The 12,082-nt window shown below is 41.5% G+C and overlaps 2 protein-coding genes across 2 annotated transcripts; both read left to right on the top strand.

The window, feature by feature from the left end:
- The first annotated feature begins 1,162 nt into the window (after positions 1-1,162).
- LOC140244880 (melanopsin-like) lies at positions 1,163-2,230 on the top strand. Its single transcript, XM_072324488.1, has one exon. The coding sequence runs from the start codon at positions 1,163-1,165 to the stop codon at positions 2,228-2,230; it is 1,068 nt and encodes a 355-aa protein (XP_072180589.1).
- A 6,606-nt stretch (positions 2,231-8,836) lies between these two features.
- Positions 8,837-9,928, top strand: LOC140244879 (kappa-type opioid receptor-like). Its single transcript, XM_072324487.1, has one exon. The coding sequence runs from the start codon at positions 8,837-8,839 to the stop codon at positions 9,926-9,928; it is 1,092 nt and encodes a 363-aa protein (XP_072180588.1).
- The last annotated feature ends 2,154 nt before the right edge of the window (positions 9,929-12,082 follow it).

Genomic DNA, 12,082 nt, shown 5'->3' with positions numbered 1-12,082 from the left:
CGATACTAGATTGACTAATTTTTGACATTTGCTAGTTTTGCTATCAGGGCTGAAATTTCCCAGAGTTATATATAATCGAATGCAATTTGGTGAAGAAAAACAAACAAACTCATGAGTCAAAACATCGGAATACATCCAGCAGGATTCTGCCATTGAATGTGTGCAGCTTTTCCCTATAGCATAATGTAGATATATTATATGTATATATATATATATATATATATATATATATATATATATATATATATATATATATATATATATATATATATATATATATCGCATTGTTGTTAGTAATGCGGCAAGACTTAAAAACTGCTGGAAGCATGTTATTCATGTCTCGTGGCTCTGAGTTGGCTGGACAACTGCAAATGAGGTTTGATAAAAATGAAACTGTGCTGGACTTCCGATCTCTATAAGTAGGCATGCTCAATCAGATCGAACACTGGTTATTATGGTGTTTTTCATGTGAGAAAGGCACGGAGACGTTCATGCGTGCGTGTGTACAAAACTATCCACTTTACTTGTGATTCATAATATCGGTGTGATGTTGTTGGGCGTGGTAACAACTCTGCATTCCATCATTTATACGCAAGCACTCGAGTGACGGAAGAACAGACATTCTTCAACGGATTTGAATTCTGAATAAGAGACAAGGTACGATGCTTTCGGTACGCATGGTATCATAAACTCTATTGTTTTAATAATGTTGTTTTTTTCCTGTGCAGGCCTCATAAATCGAACAGGACTCATTAAATCGTTTCATGTAAGATCTTGACTCAATGAATCATTCAACAATTGTTCAACCCCCTAAAAATGGGCAAACCGAGTAAACACCCCACCCCCTCCCCAAAAAATGCTTTCTGTGTGTATTTATCATTAATTTTTCCTTTTCGAAATGTCAGTAACTATTTTTCGTAGTTTTCAACTCTGATTAGGTGCGGTCCACCTCAAAGTATGGTATCAACGTACTATGAACTGTTATACTTAGCGTACTTACAGCATTTTGTGAAATTACGAAAAATATTGATCAGCAGGACCTGCTATGCTGCAAACGAAGAAAATTTAATGTGCCATTTTGGCACGGTTGTGAATCGTGATTATGTCGTGACACCTACTGTATCGCACTGTGATGCCCTCAGGTTTCTTCTAGTCAGTGAAGATGGATGAAATCTCACTCAGCGGAGAGAATGTCACAAGCGTTAGCTTCGTCTACAGATCCGCAGTCATTATAAGTACGTTTACACTCACTACGGCGGTAGTCGGAATCGTTGAGAACCTGGTGATCTTTCTCGCGTTCGCAATGTCAAGGAAGCTTCAGACGGCGACCAACATCTTCCTCATCAATCTCAGCATCTCCCAAGCACTAATGTGTCTCATCTGGATATTCGTGTCTGCCATGTATTTGAACCTGATGAAATGGCTACGCTCCGATGCAACTTGCCAGGTGCTGAACGCACTCTCTGTCATTGCGACTTACTGCATGTCGCTCACCATTACAGTAGTTGCTCTAAACCGCTACATACTCATCACCAAGACGAAAGAGACGTACTCCCGCGTCTTTTCGAGGAGGAATGTCGGATGTATACTTATCTTCTGCTGGCTTTCCCCCGCTGTCACCGCTGTGATTCCCCACGTGTCTGGACCCAACGACCTCGTCAAATATGACATGTCCGCACAACGCTGCGTGTACACCTTCGACCATCCCATGGGAAAAGCTCTGTCACTGTTCAGCGCCATCTCTGCGACAATTGCCTTTTTTGTAACCCTATGTAGCTACAGCAAGATCTTCAGACATGTTAGACAGAGCACCCGCTCACTTGAAAGTTCCTCTGGTAACAGCCAGGCGCATCGACAGAGAAAGATGGAGCTAAAAGTCACGAAAACTGTGCTCTGTTTGATATGCTTTTACTTCATCTTGTTTGTTGGTCCAGCCTTGGCAGTGAGTCTGGCTTTCGTCGTCCACCGTGGGAATCAAAAAGAGCCTGGATACGCCAGGGCAATGCTGATCGTCTTGTATATTTGTGTAGAACTTTTCGTGCTCAATAGCTGTGTCAACCCTGTCATCTACGGGTGGAAGCATCCGCATTTCAGGCTCGTCCTCGGTTGCATCCTCCGTAGACGGCTGCGTGAAATCCCCCAACCTTCAGGCTGGTTGTCACAATTTGTCGGCCGCGACCACGGAGCTACACAAGTGACCTACAGCTTGGACGCAGTAGATCGCAGATGAATTGCACCACCTGTACTGAAATCTCCCCAAATTACCTTAATGGTACCATGGGAGAGGAAAAATAAACTTCGTGCTAGATACAGCTCAAAATAATCAAGAAAATGTGTGGTTGCGAAACTGTACACATGCTAATACTTACAACAGTCAGAAAGGTAGAAAAAGCGGTTAGCTTACTTAACGAGGGTATGGACCAATATTGTTGATTATTATTATTATTAATTTGTTTGTATTTAGTGTTTAGCTTGAGAAAGGGCAACAAGATATTTGTAGCCTGCCTGTTGCTGTGATGACAACCGAAGGTTATCAGCCTAGTTTGTTTTGATTTACTACACGAGTTACTGTATTTAGCCGATACTCGTGCATATAGGAAGCTCGAGGAAGTTGATAGAAGTTTCGTGCACAATGCAAAGACAGTAGAATGCAGATATTATGATGTACAGGAGGAAATACATCACATGATGAGGGCTAGCGCCGTGATATCTATAAACATAAATGATGAAATACAGACACATAAGAAAGGATTGGCATTTCCTTATGGTTAGTAGCAGGCATCATCTCGCAGCTGGCATGTTGTTAACAGCACTGACACCATTATAACTTTAAGCGAAGTTCACAGACACGGGTTGTATTTAACAAGTTGATTTTGAATCAAAATATTGGAAGCACGAAGAGTTATATCACAGGGCTCAACACTGACATTTTTGACTGGTGACCCGTTCGGGTCACAAAATCGCCAAATCTGAAATTTTTGTGTCCCCAGAAGGATACGTAGTTGTCCGAAATAAAAGCAAAAGCAACAATCCATTTTGAATCGCAGTTACCCGATCGGACCACCAAAAGATGAATTTGGTGGCCAGACACCAATTTTAGTGGGACCTTGCCATCGCTAATGTCGAGCCCTGCGTATATCTTGATCAACCCTGTTGCAAAGTAAGGTGGTCGCAAAGGCAAATGATAATTCTTTTGTAGGTTTTGTCATACCAGTCTTCAGAAGAATACCAAGAAAAATTGTTTTCTCCTTAAATTAAGAAGATGTAGTTTTTCATAGTAACGCAATGGTATTGTTGATTTACGTATATGCCATTTTGTGCGTAACAATACAGCAGCAATTGTGGTGTTCAAGTAATTGTGATATACACTGTATATAGTTATTGGCTAGAAAATTCACAAGTTCAACAGTTTTTTGTTTTTTAATTTGACAAAATTTAGGTGAAATGTGCTATGTAAGGATCTAAAATACATGATTTTATGTCGTATTAATTATAATTCTTCCACCATCCTGTAGTACATAGCTTGTAATAAAAAGGAGTGTCCGATAGAAGGAGATCCAAAGACAGTTTCTGTCTGAGTCTTTAGGTTGTACAATGGCGTTTTCAAAGAAAAACTTCGGATGGAATCTTCCGTTGCCTTTTCGATGCCATACGACGACTATGGTGTAATGAATGCAGACAGAATGAGTGAGAGAGAGAGAGAGAAAGAGAGAGAGAGGGGGAGAGAGAGAGAAAGAGAGAGAGAGAAGGAGAGAGAGAGAGAGAGTGGGGGGGGGGACTGATTGCTTAGGAGAAGAAAAATAATAATCTGTTTCCAATTCACGTGGATATGCTTGCGACCCACGACACAAAACTGAAAGAAAAAGAAATATTAACAACTATAATGTGACTTGCGGTCATAATCCCGCCTGGTTGCCTTGTGGGAAACAATAATGAACATCTGTTCCAAAAGTAGAACAAACAAATAAAAACGGAAGTACAGGAATGAAATTGGAAAACAGCATTGGTACACTGTAAGTTTTCTTTCCGATTTTCCTCTGGATGTGCCCTGCTTGAGGACACTATGACTACTGTAACAGTCACCAGTTCACACATCCCGAAGAGCTTATAGCCTCATCGTCATCAAATACATTGGTTCAGCATACTGTGAGTATTACATATTACAGATTTTGTAGAATTGATATGTTCATGAAATTAACGAACAGACAAATGCATGTAATCTCCGTCAATTCAAGAATGAATTCAAGTCATTACGATTACTAGTAATTTGCTAAGTATAGAGATTTGCGGGTTTTTTTTTTCCTCAGGCTTCATGACCGGAAGCCAGACAAGACGGTACTTGGCAATCTCCGTCAGTCCTCTTGAAATTCTGTAGTTTATATTGCAGGTCAAACCCATAACAACTCTCACATAAATAATTTTTGTGGTTTAACTTTTCTTTCACATTCATGTTTCTCACATCTTTCTCAAATCATTTCAGTAACTACTATTTACAACATAAATTCGAGATTCACTTAAGAGGATTGTCCGAACCTGTATACGACTTGAGCAGAAATTATGCAGAAGAGGCATCACACTATCCCGCAGTTGAGCAAAAATGGACAAGCTATAAACACGATAATGGAAAATGTTCGAATTCGGCTCTGATCGTATAATGAAAGCCATCGTCATGACCACCGGTGGAGTTTCTCAGACTCAGGCCGAAACTTCGTTAGCGGTGGCAAAAATTGTTCGCCGCAAGGAACATGAGGAACGCAAGGTGCAATGTCACAAGAAAGTGGCAGTGGCATGCACGACATAAGGGATATGCAAAGAGAACAGGAGAATTCTGCATGTTACCTCCTTTAAAAGGCAGGGGAAATACAATATTAACCTTAACATTGTGTCGCTCAACGAGCGATGTTTTGTTAAAACCGATTACATTTTGAGGAATTCTCCATTACTGTGACGTCATCAGCTGTAAACCCTTCTTTTCAGCATAATGGCTTATGAATCCAACCAGAACTTTAGAAATTTGTAACCTTTTTTTAACCCACTGTCCGATTTTCCTCAACCGTAACCAATGATTTCTACTACATGTAATTCTGCATTTATACTATTTCTGCGCCTTGAGCACATTAATTAGTCATGTGGAATTGGCGCATTTTAAGTACCCTTGACTTCATCCATTCATGTGTATATATGGGGCAAATTCAGCTTGTCGCAAACTTTCCAAGCTCCATGTATTGCTCGAGGTTACTTGGGAGGGACCGAATCCTAAAGAAACTCTCAGTTTTACACATACTGTGAAGTGAGCCCCGTCATGTGGCATTATCACGTGGGCTTTCATAACTGGACGTTTTGGTCACGTTTTCCACTAGAAGTGCGGTAATTCCAGAACATCATATATATATATATATTTTTTTTTTTTTTTTCGATGTCAAATTATTTTCCAAACATCTATATACAATAAAAGTATGCTGCAAAGAGATGCCTTTTGTTATCAAAAATTTACAAAGCATAGCTATATCACTATTTTAATGACGGGTGTTGCGACACGGATTGTCGCCCCTACACGGATTGTCGCCTCCTGCTCGGGGCGACAATCCGTGACGGGCGCTGGCGGCACGGATTGTCGCCCCCTACACGGATTGTCGCCTGGCGACAATCCGTGACGCTTGTGCAGTTCCCAGTTTTTGACCTCGAAGGCGACAATCCGTGTTGGCAAAAAAATTGTTGCGACACGGATTGTTGCCCCGTAACAGATTGTCGCCCCGGGCTCGGGGTGGTTCCTCCGGTGTTAAGCTTTGGTGGGATGGGTATGACCAGGGAGGTGGAAGACTTCCACCTCCCTGGTATGACTGGTAAGTTATGCGTGTGTGTGTGTGTGTGTGTGTGCGTGCGTGTGTGTGTGTGTGTGTGTGTGTGTGTGTATTGTGAGCTGCACGATATGTGATGTGTATGATTTGTTGTGTGAGTGTGTGTGTGTGTGTGTGTGTGTGTAAATGTGTGTATGTGTGTGTGTTTGGAGTATAATAATACAATATGTAGAAACTGTGCATGTGTGGTGGTCATAGTGGTAGTGGTTTGTTTGTCTGTGTGTATACGTGTGCCTGTATGCTTACGTGTGTATGTGGCATATAGTGGCGCTACTGTGGCCCGCAATAGAAACGCCTTCAGAGTGTATGAGCACGTGTTTAAAAAAATCACACCAGCGTTGATCTAAAAATAGTATGGGTGTGTGAACCAATATCAGCGGTGAGGCAGGCTAGGCGAGAGAGAGACCGAGAGAAAATTCATACGAGGGAGGTACCCTCCCCAAATGTTATTTGTCTTTGTTCATTTTTCACTGCAGTCATTTTCTTCCATCAGTCTTATAAACTAGAACGTTCACACCACTATCATTTGTCCAAGAATAGGTTTGGCATGCTTTATGCATGAGCGAATAATTTCCACACGCCGTAAAAAATTTGTCAATCGTTAGTTGATTTTAGCACAAACGAACTGCCATTGCACACCGCTAATACATACGTAATACAAACAAACACCAACAAACACTCAAACAAATCCTCATAATGCAAATAAACCAACTCAACACTTTTTTCCTTGATATTCATTGATTTCATTCAAATCATTCATAAATCGACTCATTCTGGGTGTAACATGAAAAAAAAGTTACAAATGGCAATTCGAAACAGAAACAAATCCATTTGTCAATTTATACCACAAAATAAATCTCACTTCAACATAGATAACTCGATTATAGACCAATCCTACTAACAATTTCTTCACGAGAAAGTTTTGACATGTAGGGCCCTACCAAACCTATATTCCTTGAATACATTGGTTTGGATCATGTAACACCTCCTTACTTTAATACAAGGGCATATACATAAAAAACACATAAATACATTACACGAATCTAGAATGAAATCAGTCATAAAAAACCCGACCACCCCCTCCCCTCCCCATCCGAAACAAATCTAGGGCCTACATCTATCCTAACTATTAAATCCTACCAACATCTGTCATACCATTTATAACTATCCTTCTTCAAATCCAATCCCCAACCCACCAACCCCTGATTAAACAAAACCTAAATCATCCCACATCCACATTCACCAACCCAAATACATACACGCACACACACACTCACACACACACACACGAAGGTTCCGTTATTCCGAAGTTTCGTTTTTTCCGAGGCTTTATTTATCCGAAACACACAATTCCCTATACCTAGAGGTTCGTTGATCCAAAAATGAAATTCGGAATAACGAACCTTCGGAATAATGAGCCTTCGGACGAATGAGCCTTCGGACGAATGAGCCTTCAGAGTAACAAACTTTTGCAATAACGAAATGTAACCCCCTTCCCACATACCGACGCACACCCGAACCGATACCACATTCCTTCCTGATGAAACGATTTCCCAACGTTGATAAATAAGACATAATGGACCGTATGCAGAAAAGCAGCATCTGCCCGCACGCAAGCTCCACTCCGAATTCATAATTATACAAATCTGCCAAACAAGCTAAAAAACACATACGCAAAAAAACCTGACATAATAAACACATTCTTCCATCACACACACACACACACACACACACACACACAAACGGACACTAAATTATCATGTGCACGCGCACATACACACTTCCTTGAAACCTCACCATGACTTTTTACATGGCATGTTTGCATGGATGTAGCCATGTTAGTTATGTGTTAGTATTTCAATGATTATGTCCAGAACGATATTACCCAGCAAAATGTGCTTCGAGGGCGGGCGACAATCCGTGCCGCCAGCCCCCTACACGGATTGTCGCCAGGCGACAATCCGTGTAGGGGGCGACAATCCGTGCCGCCAACGCCCGTCACGGATTGTCGCCCCGAGCAGGAGGCGACAATCCGTGTAGGGGCGACAATCCGTGTCGCAACAGACGGGTCTCTAAACTTCCACATTTGAGGCGGGAACTGAAAATAGATATAACACACACACACATACAAAAATCGTTTGACACATCCTCACAAAACGTGGTCTCGTGACAAAGTTTTAAGTATTTCAATCCCCTGACTTTCGAAATTCTACGGAAATCCTTCGAAAAACCAATATTAAAACTTCCTGCAATGCTAACCATTTCCTTTTTGTCTCTATAAATCTGATTAAAATTTTGATTCTTCTTTAAACATACGCATATCAACTGTCACGTGCATACAACAGACGTAAATGACTCGTGCGTACTTGTATTTTGATGTCATTTACTTAACTTATATTGCTCAACCAGAATGCGTTTAACACCAGCTGTGTCGTAGCAGAATTAATTAGGTTGATCAATATGATATCAAAAGACGCATTGTCATCCATTACTGACGCCAAAATTCAATTCCTTACTTTCATGTAGTCTAAACTACTGTATTATTTTAAAATCTTTCTCTCTCTCTGTATATATATATATATATATGGATATATACATCATATACATATATATAGATACACACACACACACACACACACAAACACACACATACAGAAGTACATACACATATAAGCAGAGCTCGACATTGGCGATGGCCCGGTTACCTGAAGCCATAAACCAAATTTCCATAACGCATATGTTTTATTTGATGGCTCGATTGGGCAGGTAAGTTTCAAAAAAGACTATGTTTCCTTTTCTTTATCGTCTCTATAGTTCTTTCCCTGTTCACCTACACGTCAAATTTAATAATGACTTTCATGCCCAAGCGGGCCACGAGCGAAACAAACCAAACATTGGCGTCATGTTTGTAGGTCCCTTTGCGTACGTAATATAGGCCCATTAACAATTTCCTACTGTATTTTGCTCTCAGGAATACAATGGATCAAGTTGAAGTTGCTGATGTCATCAATGACAAAGTTGAAGTGACTGCGAATGTAACGGCGGGTTTCCTGGAAAGCCCAGGAGACTACATACTACGAGCGAGCATATTGTGTGTACTCGCCATCGTCGGGATTGTCGGGAATCTTCTGGTCTTCCTCGCGATCGCACTTTCGAGAAAACTTCAGACGATGACGAGTCTTCTGATCGTCAACCTCAGCGCCGGCGATATCGTGATCTGTCTCGTTCTACCGTTCCAGGCGGCCGGGCTGGTGAGCCCGGGTGGCTGGCCGCTGCCGCGCGCCACCTGTCAGTTGATCGCGGCCCTTACTCTCGATGCAGCAGTCTGCAGTGTGATCACCATCATGCTCATTGCCCTCAGTCGCTGCGTGCTCATCACCAAGCCCCGGCAAACCTACCGGCGCATCTTCTCTGCCCGGAATGTCAGCTGCATGGTGGTTTTCTCTTGGCTCTATCCCACAGTCACCCTGGTCATTCCTCAACTGTCTGGACACGGTCGTCTGGGGTACGACAATTATTCTCGGCTCTGTGTCTACGACTTTGCCCACCCGAAGGGAAAACTTTTCGCCGGCTTGTATGCCGCCTCCGCATTCATAGCCTTCGTTATCACATTTGTGTGTTATGGACTGATATTCAGGCACGTTAAAAAGAGCGCCATCGCCTTGGGTAGATCTTGTGGTGACTCTCGCCAAAGAAACATCGAGCTCATCATCACAAAGAACATGCTGTGCGTGGTGTGCTGCTATATCCTGTGTCTCAGCCCCGCCGCGGTGGTGTACGTGGCTGTCGGGGTCCTGCGGGGAAGGAGCATCCAGCATTCGGACGTTCTACTCGTCTCAACCTACGTAGCCGGGACGCTCGTTGTGTTCAACAGCATCATCAACCCTATGATCTATGGCTGGAAGCACCCTCACTTCAAGGTCGTCATGGGCTGCATGCTTCGGGGACGCTGGCGCGAAATTCCCCAACCGTCCCGATTCCTTGCGCGGTTCCTTGCCGAACGAGACAGGGACAGGCAGAAATCGGGAACTACTGAAACAGGTCAGGGTACATTAGATAGCGCCACCTAGGGACCTTCAGCACTGGATCTCGCACCCTGTTCTCTCGCGGCGATGGGTTTAATGAATGCCTATACGGCAGGCGGGGACGCGACATATGTTCCTTCGACAGTTGCTCCGGTCTTATTTTCTCCAAGGACTTAGGGTTAGAATTAGGGTTGTGTTAGGGTGTCAGGTTTAATTTCATGTGAGGACTAGGGTTAGGGGAATGCTTGTGAGTAGAATTTATGTTTGGTTTAGAGTGAAGATATTTCATGGGAGCAATTATAGCAGGAGCAAATGTGGTACAAATACCACGGCAGGCAGATGTTGGCCTGTACGTTTCTTTGAAGAGAGCATTGCAACATTTGAACTGTTTTACCCTATCATTCATATAAATTGCTATTCATGCACTGTTTTGACGGTAGTGATAACAATAGCATGCTAATCATAATGAAGATATAAATGCAAACTGATTAAATGACAAGTACATGTAATAACAACTCTGATTACTTCGATACTCCTCAACAAATTGGATCTTGCTCTGAAATAGCTCCATTACATGAAGCCGCCTGGATTCTCTGATGCATCTGCAAAGGACAAAATAAAGACACAACAGAATAAGAAATTTGAAGTGTAAATGAAGAATACTACTTGTTTTGTTATACAGAATGGAAGCTTTATTCCAGAAGACACGAGTGATGATCGTACAACAACAAAACGTCATACGAAGCATGTCGAGAGTCATAATCATATACAATATTGTAATGCCATATACAGTTGTATTCACAAGTGCTGAATCGTCACCATTCTTCGCCAATCAGGCATAACTCTTATACATTCCATATAATGAGGTAAAAAAAAGCTTCTCTGAATAGCGAGTATTGTGGAAAATGTTCTGCAATTAAGGAATTGTTTGTCATCAATTGCGGTTATTTTTGTGACGTCCCCACTCTCGCTGCTGCAACACGAACGGGAATGCGGAAGAGGCCCGTGTTCACATCAAGTGTTATTCTCACGCGTTTGCAGAACTCACAGACGGCCTAATATCTGAGGTTGGCCTATTATCGGATTGTAAAATGTCTCCCATTGGAAATGTGGAATATGAAACAAACAAAAATTACATGCTCAATGAAAGAGATACAAGACGACGAAGGAGGAAGAATACATAATTATTATGTCGCTGCACGTGAGTATTCTTTTCACACTTCAACTGCGGCTAATAATATAAGTTCAAATGAATTCAATTGAAAAAGGAATATGACGACGTACATTGCATTGGTGTCATGTCAAACGAATGTTCGTACATTGTACAGTATTGGTATCTTGCCACACAAAATTAGTGTTCGTACATTGCATTGATGTCTATTAAAGTCAGAACGAATGAGCACTGCTAAAATAGAAGTTACGATAGACACGTTTAGGCTACAAGGTACGATGATTATAAATTGCGTCTTGCGGTAAATGGTAGCAAATGGAGACAAACATGATTTACACCGGAATATAAGATTATTGCGAATACGTAATACAGTATGTCCCCCCCAAAAAAATTACAATCAGATTTTCGCATTGATAACGATCAATATGATCAAACTGTCTAAATGCTACTTCAGGGTGTTAAAATATAACATCTTAAATATATTTTGGAGAAAGCTCTATTCAGTGTGGTTAGGTGGTTACAGAGAAATGAGGATATTTGTAAAGCATATCATGGGTCTGATTCTTCCAAGTTTAGCACTTGGATGCTCTCGGAACTGCATAATGTGTGAACACAATGGACGGACTTTGGAGGGAAGAGATTCCTGACATGCTCTACAAAATTCCTCATTTCTCTTTGAACACTGAAGCAAATCGGATTGGGTTTTCTATAAGATGTGGGTATTAAGTCATAGTTTCATACTCTGAAATTGTATTTGGATTGGTTTTCTATTTTAGAGTTATCATCGCAAAGGTTCCCGTTGTAATCTTTTTTTGGACATACGGTACAAGTAGTATACAGTGATATATTAGCACCGTAAATATTTGACGCTGAACAGGATGAAATCTATATACAAGCACAGAGAAGGGAATGTGTAGATGGTAATGCAGTAAATAATCTGCAGTAGACTATAACTACTGTATATAATAAAGCAGTAACATACTTTGCATTGAACGGCTTGAACAAATACTACTGTACATGATTGATTA

The sequence above is a fragment of the Diadema setosum genome, chromosome 21, assembly GCF_964275005.1.
Source record: "Diadema setosum chromosome 21, eeDiaSeto1, whole genome shotgun sequence".
Taxonomy (NCBI): domain Eukaryota; kingdom Metazoa; phylum Echinodermata; class Echinoidea; order Diadematoida; family Diadematidae; genus Diadema; species Diadema setosum.
Note: the sequence above shows the minus strand (reverse complement) of the source record. Positions and strands in the feature narration are given on the sequence as shown.

Coding starts and splice junctions, on each gene's coding strand:
- LOC140244879 (XM_072324487.1), top strand. CDS start 8,837: ATGGATCAAGTTGAAGTTGCTGATGTCATCAATGACAAAGTTGAAGTG.
- LOC140244880 (XM_072324488.1), top strand. CDS start 1,163: ATGGATGAAATCTCACTCAGCGGAGAGAATGTCACAAGCGTTAGCTTC.